Here is an 18103-nt window from a genome sequence, read left to right on the forward strand (position 1 = left end):
GTAATTTTATAAATGTGCCAAATATGAAGAATGTCTTCTTTTCCTGTTGTCCGTTATGCCAAAATGTATCACATAGCATCTGATATATTATTAGGTTTTCTAACTGTATTTGTTTTAAGGATGAAGTGTAAACCATAGTATTAGGGGCATATGAATGGTTTGCTGGAGGATTGTTGGTTTTTAATAAATACTGACTTTCTAGAAGTTGAGGTAAGCAGTACTGTAAGTGAGAAAATGGGCCATTTTCAGCTCCAGGAAATGGAAAAGTGGGTTCGCTAGCTATATATTTGTACCTGCTTTTAAGGTAGAGAAACTATACAAGGAAAAAATGGTGCATTATACAGTGAAGAAAATAAATGAAATTACTCATGCCCAACGCATTCTGTTTTTCTAGTGGGATGGTTTTGACTTACAATGTAATAAGGTAAGTTAACATCTTAGTTAAAGGAAAGAAAAAGATAGACATATAATAACAAATTGATAAAAGAAAACAGGAAAATACATTGTTACTTTTATCAATTTGTTATTATATGCCTATCTTAACATCACTGAAATCCAGGGATCCACCAAAAACATTACCAGAAGTCTCACTGGAAAAAAAGAAATTAAAGCCCTGGGGGATCTCTTCTCATATAGATACAGAAACTGACTGGATAGAGACAAATTAAAACACAGTTCCCTTCAGCCTCATGCTATATTCTTGGCAGTAGTTTAGATACTGACTTGCAACTGATCGAAATAATGTAACTAGGAGTTACCTAATCTGCCATCTAAGTTGACCTGAAATCACCTTAATGTGCTTCCTGATAAGAGTTAAGATTATCATTCACTTTAAAACTGGTATATGCATGTCAGAAAAGTCACATTTTATATTAGAGGAATCAATATCTTTAGTTGTAGATTTTTAACATTCAGGGTTAACTTTCATTTTGTCATACCAGTCATGTTTGGTGGGTAACTTGTGTATTATTATGTCAGTTATCTCAGATTATAATTTCTGATCATTCTTAAACACATATTTTCCTTTAAAAGACTGTTTTACTTTAATCTACATTCATATATATTTATCAGTGCCTAATCAGTGTATTTAATTATTTGATTTTGTGTATCTTTTTTATTTACCAGTTCTATATCCAAGGCTATTAATACTTAGTGAAGACAGAATAGTATCCATGTTACCTAGTTTTGATTAATTAAGGTGTTTCTAGTTTAAAATATGCCAATAGATATCTTAGTCTTGTGAAATAATGTCTACTTTTAAAGAGTAGTGTTATTCAATCTGTTACATTGCCTGAGAGAGATGTATAAATTATATATTGATATGTAGATGCTAGTTAAACATTTTCCTCATGCTAAAAAGCTGTATCTAGAATAACTAAAATTATCAAGTAATTATTATAATAAACTATAAACATTAGCATGCTGTCTTCAACTAGTATATAGAAGCAGAAAAGGACTGTTTCAGGGTATTGTCATTGATTAAACCACATAGAGGGCCTTTATCCATGGGAAAGATCATTGTAAGTAGAGTACGGGAAAAGTAATTATGAGATTCACTTTTGTTGTACAAATATGTTAAACATTTGTATGACTGCCATGACTAAAAGTGATTACTTTTGTTAAAAATACTTTTTCAAACTTTAGATAATTTATTTTATAAGGAAATGTTATGATCTTTTTTAATACAAGCAAATAGTGTTCCAAAAAATTAATTTGACTGAAATTAACTATTTTATCCCAAGAGTGATTTCATTTAAGCACAGTGGGAGGCTTAATGATTTGTTCTTCAGCCTATGTATCTCAGAAGGAGGATGCCAGTCCTCCTTTTACACTTGAAAGAATGTGATGATTCTCTTGAGAGATCCATATTAAAGAAGTTAAAGAAATTCTGCCTAAAAACAAGGAGTTGGAATTTACCTTTTAAGTAGCAAAGTAACAAAATCCTGTTACAATAATTTTAAAACTTTTCCCATTAACTGTTTGCCCGTTTAGGAATATCTGTATAACTGGAAACAAGCATTATTCATTTTTGGTGTGTTGGTGGTTTTCTTTTGATATCACGTAAAATATAGTTTTAATGTACTTTTTGGATTTTTAACGTGTTACATTTTCCCTGTACTTCAAGATTCAGATTTTTAGTTTTTTCTTTCAGCACTTTAAAGGTGTCTTTCTATTGTTTTCTGCCCTCCATGGTTTCTGACAGCCGACCTTCAGTCATTCTTATTTTTGTTTCTCCGTAGCAAGGAACTACAAACTTTTTCTTAAAGTGTCAAATAGTAAATATTTTAGGCTTGTCGGTCACAATGGTGTTTGTTACAGCTACTCAATTTTTGGTATAGTGTGAAAGTCCCAATAGATAATGTGTAAATGAAAGGGTATGACTGTGTTCCATTGAAACTTTAGTAATGAAAACAGATGTCCAGCGTGTGTATTGTAGTTTACTGAACCCTGCTCTGTAAGAACAAATCCCTTTTTCTCTGACTGTTTTAAAGATATTCTCTGTCATTGCCAGTATTTTGATTATGCTATCCCTTTGTGTGGTTTTCTCTGTGTTTCTTCTGCTTGGTGTTGAGCTTTAGGGATCTGATAGTTTCTAGTTTTCATGAAATTTGGAAAAATTTCAGCTATTATTGATAGAGGCAGGAGATAGAGAAATTCTAGGCAGACAGGGATGGGTGCCCAGTGAAACCCCACCTTCAGGCCAAAAAAAGCAAACAGCCTGAAACCCATGGCCCAAGGTTTGCCTACTCTCTCCCAGTTGGTTCTTTCTGAATAATGCCCTTTTACCAATCAAATGTTGCCTTTTCCAAAACTACCTACGGCCTGCCCCACCCCCATCCTCTGCTTATAAAGATCCCAGACTCAGTTGATAAGGAGGGAGATGGCTGGACTTCGAGGGATACGACTGAACTTCAGGAAGAGATAACCTGACTTTAGGGAAGGTGACGTGCGCTTTCTGTCCCCTCTCCAGCTCCCTTCTCCGCTGAGAGCCGTTTTCATTGCTCAGTAAAATTCTCCACCTCACCATCCTTCAGTTGTCTACACGACCTCATTCTTCTTGGACACCAGACAAGAGCTCAGGACCCACCAAGCGTGGGTACCTAGAAAGGCTCTGACACCAGCCTTTTACCCTTGCTGGTAGAGGGCAGTCGCCCCGTTGCTCCATGCACTGAGGCAAGGGGCCAGCTGAGCTGCTAACACACCGCTGTCTACAGAGGGAGAACTAAGAGAACACTATAACACCCACTCTGGGGCTTCAGGGTCATGGGCACCCTCACCTGGGTGCTACTGTGGGCCTTGCATGGAGCTTTCTCCTGCCAGTGCCCGGAATGGCCAGTCAGATCCCACACTTGCTCGCTCACATGCTCCCTCCCACAAGGGGTTGAGCATGGTGGCCGAGTAAACAGGGTGCCTCTGTTGCGAGTCTGGTGAAGGGGCGAGAAAATCCTGTGTCATTATTTGTTTTAGATATTTTTCTCCCTTCCTACTTGGGACTCCAATTAGGCAAATGTTACCCGGCTTGATATTTGCCATAGCTTTTTTAGGCTCTGTTTATTTTTTTCCCTGCCCTTTCTCTTCTGTGCTTCATTTTGAATAATTTCTATCGCTATTTTATTTGTTCTCTGATGTTTCTTTTCCAGTGTATTATCTGCTGTTAATTCCATCCAATGTATTTTTCATTTCAAGATCTTATATGGGTCTTATTTAAATATTCCTCATATGTTCATGGTTTTTTTTACATTTGATTTAAAATATCTGCTTTCAGATCCCTGTCCATTGAAATCATCATCTTTTTCATTTTTTATTTATGAGTCTTTTTCTAGTAATTGTTTTTCCTCCTGGCTGTATGTCATATATCTCTTCTTTGCATGCCTGGATTTTTAAGTTGGATGCTAGATATTTTTAGTTTTTTTGTTGCTATTAGCTGCTGGACTTTAGATTTTTGCTTTATTTATATAGTGAATGATGAATTTTGTTTGAGGGTAAGTTTGATCACTTTAAGAATTGCTTTTAAGTTGTTACCGACAGATCCAGAGCAGTCTTTTTTTTTTTTTTTTTTTTTTTTTTTTTAAGATAGCCCCACTATCCTGATTTAGCCTCACTATAAGCTGTGACCTGATGCTTTTGTATCTTACAAGGTCTGTCCATTTCTTTAAGTGTGTACATGAACAATTCCCAACTCTGAAGGAGCTTTGGGAATTGTTTGGCCTTTTGATATTTTTTCCCTTCTACCAGCTATAGGTAGTTTCTTGTCATGCATGCATAGATTAGAACTCTGCCAAAAATGCAAGTATATTCCTCTGCAGATCTCTGGAGCTCCTGCATGTATTTCTTTCTGTGCAGCTCCCTCCTCTTCTATCCTGCAAATTCTAACCACCTAAACCTCCCTGAATTCTAATTTGTGTCTCTTCCACTCAGCAAGACTGCCAGGCTGTGTTTGGGTCTCTTTCCTTGTGCTGTAGTTTGGAAACTGCCTACAGGCAATGAGCATGGGGCAATTAAAGGACTCATTTGTTTCCTTTTTCTCAGGGATCAGAAAACTGGTACAAATTGTCCAATGTCTGAAAACCATTGTTTATTACCTTTTGTCTGACGTTCTAATTGTTCAAGATGGGCAGATAATTCCTTAGCATTTAATCCGTCATAGGTGGAAGCATAACTCTGATTACCCCTAAACAGACACTGATAGACACTGTTGATAAATGAAGCTTTATTATTTATTTGAGGGGACTGTGGGTTATTTTTCTTGGTTAAGAACTAAAAAATATATTCATTTACTTTGAACTTCAAATTATTTTACATTTTTTGAGTAGAAAAGAAAATCTTTATTGTCCCATAAATTACTTACCAATTATAAAGAGTAAAAATAGTAATTTTATTGTATTATAACTTGAAGGATGCCACCATAGCCAACATCACCAATAATGGAACAAACTGATCATAATGTGATACAATTAGGACTCAGTATTACTTACAAAGTATTTCTGATAAACAAAATGCATAACCTGAATCTAATTATGAGAAAACATCAGAAAGATCCAAATTGAAGGGCATTTACACAAACACCTGGACTTTACTTTGGTTTCTTGCTTCCTTCCCTCTTTCACCCTCAATGTTGAATCCTAGGATGAGAGTTACTTTCTCCAAAGTAAATTAAAGGTAGAATGTCATTGCCATCTGACCCTTATTTTATATACTAAAGAAGACTAGGATGGTATAAAACAAACAAACAAAAAAGTTTCTTTGTATAAGAAAGAGCTCTTGGACATTTGAATGTAAAAGCTATATTGTCATTGCTCTTGTTCTCCCTATTCTGCCTCCCTCTACCACACTGAAGAACATTTGTGATACTATTGGGCTCACCTAAATAATCCAGTATAATATCACTATTTTAAGGTCAGTGGACTTGCAAATTTAATTTCATCCATAATCTTCAGTTTTAAAGCATGCCACTCACAATATTGGAGGATGTTGCCTCTAGAAATATAATAGAATCCAAAAAATTAGGAGTGGTTACTAGGAAACTAAGCCTGGATGCCTCTTCAGTGGATGCCTCTCCTGTGGAGATCCTTGGATTTCATTAATTGCACAATGAAGTAATACATTGAAATGAGATCCACTGAATGGAATACCACAACAGGTCTTGCTGCCAACTTTGAATGTTTTCAACAACTGTAGTTACTTTGCCCAATTGGAAAGTCTTTTAACCTCCTCCATTGGAATTCTATTTTTTACATGATTTTAAAAGAATTTTTTTGTGTGTGCTTGAGATGGATTCTCACTCTGTCGCCAGGCTGGAGTGCAGTGGCACCATCTCAGCTCACTGCAGCCTCCGCCTCCTGGGTTCAAGTGATTCTCCTGACTCACCCTCCCGAGTAGCTGGGACTACAGGTGTGCGCCACCATGCCCAGCTAATTTTTGTATTTTTAGTAGAGATGGGGTTTACCATGTTGACCGGGATGGTCTCGATCTCTTGACCTCGTGATTCACCCGCCTTGGCGTCCCAAAGTGCTGGGATTGCAGGTGTGAGCCACCGCACCTGGCCAAAAGAATATTTTTTAACTTATGACTTCTCACTATGGAATCCTAAAGTAGATTATACAAGTGATCACTACAATTCTTAATTTTTCCTTAAATCCTAAAACCAAGAACATTAATGAATTGGCATTAAATAGATGATGTTTATATTTGAATATTTTATATTTCTTCTCTTCAAGAGGAAAATAATATATAACTAAGACAAATTGTCCTGTTGTATCCAGAGCTTGTGAGGGCCTGATCAGGTTCAAAAATAGGTATCACTAACAGATCAAAATGTAGTAGACTGACACCCATATATTAACATTTAATTTAATCCATCATTAATCCGTCATGTGAGATAATAAACCAAATATCACCAGTGCCGTGAAAAGAAGAAATTAATTCTTACTGGGGTATGAGAATAGACTTAATCTGGAGGTGAAATTTGAGGTAGGTCTTAGAGAATAATAAATAGGTATGGAAGACTAGGAAGAATTCAGCTATTTTTCTTTACTTCTATTTTTTTAAAACATAATGTCATAACTGTGTTATTCCACCCAAGGAACTCTGCCAACAATGCAAGTAGATTCCTTGAATACTTTTTTAGTATCAGATGTAATAAATAGTTTCATGTCTTGTTCATGTATTGTTTATTCATCCAGGTTTGGCAGATTTGTTTGTGAATTAGTTTTATTGGTGTATAACAAACTTAGTGATTTAAAACCATTATTATCTCGCACTTTCCATGAGTGGAGTCCAGGCATAGCTTAGCTAGTTCCTCTGCTCAGGGTCTCACAAAGTTTTAATCAAGGTGTCAACCAGGACTGTCATCTTATTTGAGGCTGAGGGTTCTCTTCCAAGCCTACTAATTAAAATAATTCAGTTCTTTGTGTTTGTAGGACTGAGGGTGTCAGTCAGTTGTAAAGGCTGTCTGCCATTCCGTGTCTGTACTGCACTGTACAACCTGGCCGCTTGATTCAGGGAGGCCAACAGGAGAGCATCTTGGCTACTTCGAATATATCTGTCTTTCCAACTTCAGTCTCTGATACCTAGACCTCCTTTTAAAGGTCTCATCTGATTATTTCAGTGCCTTATTTCCCACCTCTCTCCTTATGCTCTGGATAATCTCCTTTTTTATTAACTGAGAATCAACTGATTAGGGACCTTAATTATATCCTCAGAATTCCTCATATGCCATATAATTCAGCCTAATCATAGGAGTGATAGTCCATCATATTCACAGGTGTTGTCCAGACTCAAAGGACGGGTATTATATAGGGCATGTATCCCAGGTTGAGGGTATCTTAGAAGCTGTCTTACATTCTGCCTACCAGTTTGACTTATACTATTAATATAATTTGAAAAATACAAATTATATTTTATATAAAGGATATAGACTGGAAATATTAATAAACTACCACTAATCGTTGAACACAGCTATTTTCCGAAATAATTATAACTATAACCTTAGTAGATTGTTTTATACTTTCTTTCCTTAAAATACAATTTAACTGAACTGATATGCTCATTATACTTTAAGAATCTCATTGAAACCTTGGAAATTTTCCATTTGCTTCCCAATAAGTATGTACAGTTTTCAAAATCCTAAGTTTTTTTTCTTTTTACATAATTTTAATACTTAGATCTGTGCTCTCTTAACTATTTTGAAAGTTATGTGGTAATGTTCTCCTAGCAACATGGAGGGGGAAACAAAATACTATTTGCAATTGGAAGTACAGTGTTGCTTAGCTACCTCTCTTTTAAATTTGAAATATTAGGCGTTTCAATAAGAGGGTAGCCCTTAAGCTTTTAAGTGTTTGCTTATAACATATTGCCATGTTTTATGTACGCTTTTTACCTTTGTATTGTAACTTATTGTGAAAGTTTAAAAAAGGAGGAGTGCATTTAATGGCAGTCACTAGAGTAACTACATAAAATCAGTCATTTTTTTAAGAAGCTCTAATGGACACAAATGAAATTACACGATATACTTTAATATGAACTTACCTCAAATGCAACTATACTGCCAAATGCAATAATTATACCAATTTTGTCACTTGATTTTAAGTAAAATTATTATAAAATGTCTAAAAGGTTACATGTAGTTGTTTTAAAAATAGCAGTGTTGTCATATGGCAACAGTATCATTAAACACATACTGAAAAGGCACTTTATTACATTATGTTGCTGTTATGCTATTCAGGTTTTTTTTCATAAAGTTGGATATCAGTAATAAACAGTGTTGCTGCAGTGCTTCTCCTAATTTGGAAAAGAGTATATGAAGATTCTTCTAGGTGGATTCCTTCAATACAAATTTTTGCTGCATAATCCGATTTCTCCCCAAAATAACTAAAGTAAGACATACTCATTATAGAAAACATTTTCAAAAGCTTAGGTAAGTATAGAGAAGAGATTTAAAACCAACTGTACCCCTGCTTCCCCCAGAAAAACACTAAGACTTTAGTATATTTCCCTTCTTTGCATATTGTTATAGAAAAACATCGTATTTCAGATTCAATTTGCATCATTTCCATTTTATTAATTTAGTATAAGCATCTCCAAATCATTAAAATTATTTGAAAATATTTTTATTGATTAATATGTGGATGTACAATGTTTCCTGTATTATATGACTATAGATTCCTTCCTGTTTTTTATTATGTAGCCACTGAGAAGAAAGCCTTTGTGCAAAACCTTTGTGAGCATTTCTGAATTCCTTAATATAGATCCTAGAAGTGTTACAAATCCTAGGAATTGGAATAAATGAATTTTAAAGACCTCTAAACATGTTAACGGGTTATTTTCCAGAAAAGTTGACTGTCCTTATTAACATTTACTAGTATAATTGTAAGAAGAGGAGGAAATACTTAATATATTGTGTTTATGATGAAGAAAAATGATTTTTTTCAAGTGTTAGCCATTTGTAATTTTGTGAAAATATTTCCCTGTTCCATTTATTGATATACCCTTGTGTCTTACTGATTTGGGGGAGACCCTCATGTATTGGATTTATCCCCTTTTCTGTCATAGTTTCCATTTATGTGCCTATTAATTTGGTTTCTATATATTTTGAAATACAGATCTTTCAAAAAACTCTTCTAAAAATCCCTTTACAACCAGGCGTGGTAGTTCACCCCGGTAATCCTAATACTTTTGGAGGCCAAGGTGGATGGAGGATTGCTTGAGCTCAGGAGTTTGAGACCAGCCAGGTCAACATGGCGAAACCCTGTCTCTGCCAAAAATACAAAAATTAGCCAGGCATGGTGGCACACACCTGTAGTCCCAGCTACTTGGGGGCGCTGAGGCTGGCGGATCACTTGAACCTGGGAGGTTGAGGAGTCTGCAGTGAGCTGAGATCATGCCACTGCACACCAGCCTGTGTGACAAAAACCCTGTCTCAAAAAAAAAAAAAAATTCCTCCACCTTCTCTTTATTTTCACTCATTGCTTTTAGGCTTACTAATACCTTTATCATACAGATGCTCCTACATTTTATCTTTTTTTTTTTTTTTCTCTATTTTTATATTTAATTCTGAACCATGTAAAGTGTGTTTTTGTTTACAGTGTTGGGTTAGGAACAAAACTGATTTTGTTTCCAAATGCTAATCCATTGTTACAGCGCCAGTAGGACTACTATTCCCTTTCCCACTGATTTGTGATAGCCCTTTTATAATATACTAAATCCTGGGATACTGGACTGATTGCTAGTTTCTATTCTGCTTTATTCATCTTTCTACTTTTGCATCAGAATCACATTATTGTTTAGCGTTTTTGTTTTTTTTTTTTTTTTTTTAATATTTCTGACTGTTTACCCCTCTCTGTAGTGTAGTGTAGAGTGTTTACCTTACATCTCATGTTATGGGTATTCATGGTTATTTTGTTTTTTATTGTTATTGTGAGTGAAATTTTTTTCTATGTTCTGACTCATATTTGCTGACATACTTGAAAGATATTTTTTAAAAATATTTATATGAAATCTGAGCCCTTTATTCTCAATAATTGTAAGAATTGATTTTATGGAGCTTTTTGATATCTAATGATAATATCTATGAGTAATGAACATTTACTTTCCCTTCCTGCATGTTATGCCTGGATTGGCTAGAAATTCCAGAGTAATGTTAACTAATAATGTTAACAGTGGGTGTTCTTATCACAGGAAAGTTAAAATCACGATTAAGGAAAAACTGTGGTCATCTTTCAGTTAAAACCCAAATCATAGTTGAAAACAAATCATCCTTAATTTTCTAGATTACAGTAACTGCCTTGCACATTTATCATGGAAAAAGGTACATAAAGATCTTGGGTAGTGTGCATTTCCCAGCACGGGGGTAATATGTGATTACCTCTAATTGGTAACTTTAAAAAGAAGAGGAACCAAACTTCAGATCTAGACTTCAGTTGGAAGAAGGCTAAAAGGAAGCTAGATGAGTTAGTTTCTAGATTCCCCTGTGTCACCGTCTTTCCTCGAAAGCAATTCCTGGCATGGTGGCAGTTGGAGTTTCTTTCTTTCCAGGAAAACTATAAAGGAGAGCTAGAGGAGAGTAGCACTGCATCTCCACTAAACTGAGGGCTTGATTTGCTGCCTGTCATGCTGTTCTTATGCCATTGTTAGAAAAACCTAAAGCTACAAGTATGGAGATGGGAACTTTTTCTATTTTGTTATGGTGATAAAGGATCAGGGTTTTTCTTTTCTTCACATTAATTGTCACCACTGTGGATGTATTTCATAACTTTTGATGTATTATGAACCACTCCAAACTTAGTAATTTAAAACATCAGTCATTTATTTAGCTCACAATGCTGCAGGCTGGCAATTTAGTATGAGTTTAGTTGGGCAGTTCTGTTCTCAGGCTCCATGGTGAGTCTGTGGTGTGGTCAACTCTGGATTAGTTAGATGCTTTTGCCCTTATAGTTGGCCGGTTATTAGCTGGAGGGAAGCTCAGCTCTTCTGTAGCTGATGTTTCATCCTCTAGAAGCTTAGGCTTTTTTCCTGGTGGTGGAAGAGGTCTGAGAGAGAGCAGAAGCAAGCCAAGACTCTCGAGGCTAACTCGGAGTTGGGACACTGTTACTTGTTTTGCATTTTGTTGGCCAAAAGAAGTCGTAAGACCTGCTGATTCAAAGGGTAGGGATATAGATTCTACCTCTTGATGACAGCTTCTATAAAGTCACATTGCAGAGGGTATGAACACATCCAAGTATGAATAATTAGGGCCATGTTTGCCATCAATCTAACATACAATTGGATGAATGAAGGACTTGAAGATGTGCTTAGAATACCATGTTCCTTGTAAATGTGGATTTTAATTTTGCTGTTACAAAATTATGTCATCCAGCTCCCTTTATTTCAGCTTGTTGTCTTTCTGTCGTGTATTCTTTTTCTCTTTATATTGTTCTTTCATTTTTGGTTGGTTGTGAATCTTTATTCAAATCTATGCCAGACAAAAATTGTCTAAAATTAATTTGTGGTTCATTATTAAATTTTTCTCAGAGAGATCTTCTCTGCATGCATCTTCAGGTTATAATTTATTTCTCATGTTTGGGAGTATTTTTCCTTATAGAGCCTACCTCGGTTTTTCCTTTTTATTTGGACACTGTTGGTATTTGCCAACAGAGTGTGTGGATGGTTTTCACTATCCACTTAGGTTTAGATGCCTTCTCAAATCTGTATCTGAGGAATAGGTTGTTATATGGTTCCAAGTGACCGTTACTTAGACCAGTCTAAATGTGGCTTTGCTGAATTAAACTAGGATCATCTGCTACCCAGCCACTTAAGCTTGTTTTTGGGGGCACTTAAAAAACGTTAAAGTATATGGAAAAAAAACATATTTTTAAAACGTGTACTACTAACAGGGTTTTCCCTGCATTTTCTGGTCTCTGCAGAGCTTTTCCTGTGATACTAAGCCTTCCAAGAAGCAGTGAACCATTGTCACTGCCCCTCTATCCTTTTGTCATATTGTTTGCTGGGAATTATATTTAAATGGACATATAAAGAGGTGTGCCACTGGGAACTGGGAATGAGTTACACAACTCTGGCTGCCTCATAAAGCCATCTTTCTACTGCATAAACACTGTGTCTGTTAAACAGCAGGAGGAAAAAGGGAGTGAGCTAAAGTCCTTTACTCAGCTGGCAGAAGTATTGTGTTTCACAGAGCAAAGCAAGCCTTTGCATGGTATCTACCAAACAGAAAACTGAGACTACCATTAATTTGTTTCTAGTGCTGGTTTCTGGGACTTTCAGATAGTGAAACTGTTAGAGATTTCTCATCAGAGGTTAACTGAATTTTGGTAGGATGTGCTGTTGTCTTTTTCTGTGCCTTTGTATGGATTGTTGTGAGAAGGTGGGAGAGACTGCACTAGGGGATTCTATTCAGATACCATCTTAAGCTGAGTCTAAAGTGCATTTAGTTCATTGTGCATTTTCCATTTTTATTAATCAAAAATGGTATTGAATAAACATTAAAAAAAATAGCAACTGTAAGGAGCAGTTTTGAAAGGCCAAGATTTGCTGCTTTTGGTAGCTGATGCAGTGTTATCATGTGAATAAGTTTACCGTTCCATTATAATTTTGGAGAAATTACATATAATTCTTAGTCCTCCATTATTACTTTTAAAGTTTGCTGTTGGAGAAATAGCACTTTGATTTTCTCTTTGTTCCTACCCTGGCCATCAGTGGTCTAGATGTGAAACACATACCTGTCAAGGAGGTTGAAAGACCAGAATGAAGTGCCTCCCGAATTCTCCAAGCCAGCCTGTGGAATAATGGGTCAAAACAGCTGCCAGGGCTAGTTGTTGAATCTTTGGAAAAATGATACTTTCAAAGATGCTATTTTTCCCGTAGTTGTCTTATCTCTGGCAACTGTTTCTGGCTGCTAAGTTTCAGATCTAATAGTAAAATTACAACCTCAAGAAATCCATCTCACTGGAAAGTCACTGGAGTTATTACAGCTGCAGAATTAAAACCAAAATTGACAAATGGGATCTAATTAAACTAAAGAGCTTCTGCACAGCAAAAGAAACTACCATCAGAGTGAACAGGCAACCTACAGAATGGGGGAAAATTTTTGCAGTCTACTCATCTGACAAAGGGCTAATATGCAGAACCTATAAAGAACTCAAACAAATTTACAAGAAAAAAACAAACAACCCCATCAAAAAGTGGGCAAGGGATATGAACAGACATTTCTCAAAAGAAGACATGCATACAGCCAACAGACACATGAAAAAATGCTTGTCATCTCTGGCCATCAGAGAAATGCAAATCAGAACCACAATGAGATACCATCTCACACCAGTTAGAATGGCAATCATTAAAAAGTCAGGAAACAACAGGTGCTGGAGAGGATGTGGAGAAATAGGAACACTTTTACACTGTTGGTGGGACTGTAAACTATTTCAACCATTATGGAAAACAGTATGGCGATTCCTCAAGGATCTAGAAGTACCATATGACCCAGCCATCCCATTACTGGGTATATACCCAAAGGATTATAAATCATGCTACTATAAAGACACATGCACATGTATGTTCATTGCGGCACTACTCACAATAGCAAAGACTTGGAATCAACCCAAATGTCCATCAGTGACAGACTGGATTAAGAAAATGTGGCACATATACACCATGGAATACTATGCAGCCATAAAAAGGGATGAGTTTGTGTCCTTTGTAGGGACATGGATGCAGCTGGAAACCATCATTCTCAGCAAACTATCACAAGAACAGAAAACCAAACACCGCATGTTCTCAGTCATAGGTGGGAACTGAACAATGAGATCACTTGGACTCGGGAAGGGGAACATTACACACCAGGGCCTATTATGGGGAGGGGGGAGGTGGGAGGGATTGCATTGGGAGTTATACCTGATGTAAATGACGAGTTGATGGGTGCTGACGAGTTGATGGGTGCAGCACACCAACATGGCACAAGTATACATATATAACAAACCTGCACGTTGTGCACCCTAGAACTTAAAGTATAATTAAGAAAAAAAAAAAGATTTGCTATTAACTACTTGATTATTATTTCTATAATCTCTATTGAATGTAGAGCTTAAATGATGTTCACCATTTTTTGAAAAACATGAGTTGGTTTAAATTCCTTCTTAACTCTTTTAGCACTGAAGTTCATTAATTGGATTTATGGAACAATTGTCTATAGCCTGTTCTCCTTAGTTAAGAGTTTACATTGGTGCCAGATTTTGACAATATGTATTTAACTTTTCTACAGTAGTAACCTAAGTGTGAGTGTTTTTAAATGCCATATAAATCAGGGACTCCTAGTTGTTAGGGAAAATCAGTATCTTATCTCTCAAACTAGGTCAGTGCTTTTAAACTGGGCTTTCAGGGAATATCTATAGATTGTATAAAAGTGTGCTTCCACTAATAATGAATAATCTTTTCCCGGTATGTGGAAAAGTAGTTTTAGATCTTAAATGTTTTCAACCCTTTTGTGTGAATTACAAATTGTTTGACTAGTAGAAAATAAACAGGACAAAAACTGAGCAGTGATCTTGTTTAGTTCACTCACTTATGTTTTCATTGACACATGCTTGTGATATTTATATAGCTTATGTTTAATATAGCTTTGCTTTTTATTAAATATTCTAGATTTTCTACTGGAATTAAGATTTGTCACGGTATTGCACAGAAAGCACCATAACTTCAAAGAGCTTTGCCATTAGAAATGGTTTGAGAACCCCCGAACTTACCATCTTGTAAGATACTAGAGGGCAAGGACCTTTTGCGTTTATCATCACACATGTTGAGTGGAAGCCACTGCAGACTCTTAAGTGGAAAATAACATGAGGAAAATTGGATTTAATATTTTGGGATAAATTTTGGGGGAGTTTTCTGGATGGACTGGTAGAGGTTGAGGGTAAGCATAGGAATGAAGATGGAAGGTAACCACTTTAAACACTGGTAGGTCAGTTTATATTAAGCATCTGATTAAAAGCTCTGAAAACTCTAGCATTATGATCCAAGTTAAAATATTGAGGTAGCTTTCTCTCCTTTTAGTTTGAAAAGTTAATTTTGAGTTGATGGACATTATATGATGACTAAAGCCAATTTTAGCTTACCATTTCTCTCCCCGATGGTCTAAAATATGCTTCTAATATCATAACTGTTGTTACAGTCTTGGCCGGTAATTCAGTAAGTAGAAAAGAGTCATTGTCACAAACTTCCAATTACAAGGCTGTAATGTAGCTGTTGAAATGACAACTAAATGAGGAAGACTTTTCTTGCTGGACAGAAAAGCATATGTGACACTTGGGGGGTGGGGAATAGAGAAGGGGGATAAAAAATTGACTTTGATGGACTTTGATATTAGGGAGTATACAGGGAGATAAATGATAAAGGTAAATATAATAGTGAATAGGAGTAACAGTAGAAGGAGTTAAAGTTCAGGTACTATAGGAACTCAAAGAAAATAACCTATCAGGTGGGAATAATGGTAGAGTCTGGAGGAGGCATTTGACTTAGTGAGTTTTGAATAGGCACAATGAATAGGTTAAGGAGCATTCTACCTCAAGGGAAAAACATGACCCAAGGCACTGGCCCTCAAACAAGTGTGTGTTGAATATCTGATGGAGTTGGGTAGTGTTTGTTCTTCCACTGATTTACTCAGTATGATATGTGAATGCCTCTTGAATGGCAAGCACCTTGGCAGGTTGGTGCTGGGAATATAATAAGATGACCCTCATGGAACTACAGTCTAGCAGAGATGGATAAAACCAACAAATTAATGAATATATAAATCCAAAGTGAGAAAGACTGTTAGGCTACTGAATAACTTGAGTGAGGATAGATGGTGTGATTAGGTAATCAGGGAAGGACTCTTTGATGAAACAAAATATAAGCTGAAACTGATCTTTCTTAGGAGCCAGTTTACCCTGTGGGATATTTACCCTGTCTGAAGTCTTTACCATTGTTGATATCCCAATATACTTAATTTGACTAAACTAGTCCCCCTTCAAACACAGCCAGTGAAATTTCTCTTTTTCATCAATATTTGCTTTATTGATTGCTGAATTATTTACCTGTTATAAAATTTATCATGTTATTCTTGTTTTGCAGAAACCAAAGCTGAAAGACTGGCATCCTCCTGGGGGCTTTATTCTGGGATTATGGGCACTTATTATCATGGTTTTCTTCAAAACTTACGGAATTAAGCATATGAAGTTCATTTTTTAGATTTGATGATGAGTGAAGAAAGCATGGAAGACTGCAACCTTGGATAATAATTTATGTCATTATATATTTTTAAAAATGTGTTTCTCTTGTGTGAATTGGAAATAAGTATAAGGAAACTAAATTTGAATTAACTATTAATTTTATAACTTAAAGAAAAATAATTGTTAACGCAATTGTGTGATGGCACAAAATATATTCCGGTTTTGTATTTTGTATTTATAAAAGCAAATGGAACAAAGAGATCAGAGTACATTGATTGTTTTTGAAAATAGTAATTTCCCCTTATCCCCTTTTCATTTGGAAAAGAAAAAATTGTGAAGACGTTAAATTCTCACTAACAGAGGTAACTTCGGTTAATTATTTTCTGTATATCCTCCCAATCTTTTGACTTACGCACATATTTTTTTCCCAATATGGATATCATATGGAATATACTATTTTGTAATATCCTTTTTCATCTTACAATATATTATCAACCTTTTCCCTCTCAAAAATACATTGTGAATAACTGCATAGTATCCACTGTATGAATATTTAATTCATTTCACAGTCTTCTATTGTTTGACCACTTACATTGCACCAAACATTTTCCTTTGGTTTATTCTTTAATGTATTAATATTTTACTGCTGTTCACTCATGGAATCCTGCAACTTTAATTAAAAGCAAAGATGAAAAATTGGTTTTTTGATCTATGGCACTGACAGTCTCCAGGACCTTATATGTTGTCAGTTTATTTGGGAAATTTTAGATCTTTGATAATTTCACTTATTGACTGCTCAAGAGAAACATACCCCATTATTTTTCATTTGTAAGCGTTCTGTGATCTTCTAGAATTGGTCACCTCCTCTTCATTTTCCACCTTGAAAGAGAGAGCCAACAAGGACTTTATTTCATTCTGTTTAAGGTAAACCTTGCCCACTGTCTGTATCTATACTTTCCCTGAGAAAAATCCCATAAAGTGGATGGACCTGCGAAGAAAATGTATGCTTATGGCCTAGCCTTCATGTCTGGCTGATGTATCCTATAAGGCAGTAAGGCCTTTTTCTGGTCTCTGATAAGATGCAAGAGCTCATATCCCCATCACTGACATTTTAGCTTGGAAATAATATTGAGGCTGTGCTATGACCAAGCCCTGATACTGTTTTTTCTTTTCAAACTTTTGCATATGAGTAGAGGAAAAGCCTAAAAGTTCAGCATTTATGTCTGGGAGGATACCTTCAAGTGTCTTACCTGTTTTATGCAAGAACTTATGTGTCCATCTTTATTCAGTGCAAAGATCTGTTTTATAATTTTGTTTATGATTGTAGGTAACATTAAGAAGACAACTCTTCCTCCACAAGAAAACCTCCTAAAATATTCCTGAAGATTTGTTTTTCCTTTTGCACTTAAAATATTACCTTTTAATTGCATGCAAGATTGTCATACTTTTCACAGGCAAAGGATTGACTGTGTTATCTCCCTAGTTAGAACAAATGATATTGAGGCTTTTTGCCAGTTCTGAATCTTTATTTTAATTGATCTTTTTATTGGTATCTTATATAAATGAGGAAGGAAAATTTTGTCTGATTATGTGAAGGATCTTTCTGTAGGTGAAAAGAAGGGAAAATAAACTTGCAATTGAATAGACTGATCACAGTAGCACTGAGACACACACAGATTGACCATGTTACCCTCCAGACACTCATCCAAGGTCATGGACACCATGGGGAGGCGGAGCTATTTAGGGTGGTAAAGGAACTATGATTGTTCTTGAGCCAAAGTAATTTAGTTTGAATATAATGAAACATACTCTGATGGATAAAGACTGCTAGAAAGTAAAAGGATTCGTCTTCCGAGGTTACAGAAGGTGCCCTTCTTAGTTAAAACCAAACTGGGAAAAGTAATACTGGA

General features: G+C 35.7%; 1 protein-coding gene across 4 annotated transcripts in view; it reads left to right on the top strand.

Annotated features, from left to right (window-relative positions):
• Positions 1–16889, top strand: part of PIGK (phosphatidylinositol glycan anchor biosynthesis class K) — a 114298-nt gene extending 97409 nt beyond the window's left edge. For all 4 annotated transcript variants that reach the window (XM_074003494.1, XM_074003486.1, XM_005542982.4 and 1 more), the window contains one exon: positions 16096–16889. In XM_074003494.1, coding sequence (XP_073859595.1) covers positions 16096–16212 — 117 coding nt within the window. In that variant the 3' untranslated portion in view covers positions 16213–16889. The remainder of the gene's footprint in view (positions 1–16095) is intronic.
• The last annotated feature ends 1214 nt before the right edge of the window (positions 16890–18103 follow it).

Source organism: Macaca fascicularis, chromosome 1, assembly GCF_037993035.2.
Source record: "Macaca fascicularis isolate 582-1 chromosome 1, T2T-MFA8v1.1".
Lineage (NCBI taxonomy): Eukaryota > Metazoa > Chordata > Mammalia > Primates > Cercopithecidae > Macaca > Macaca fascicularis.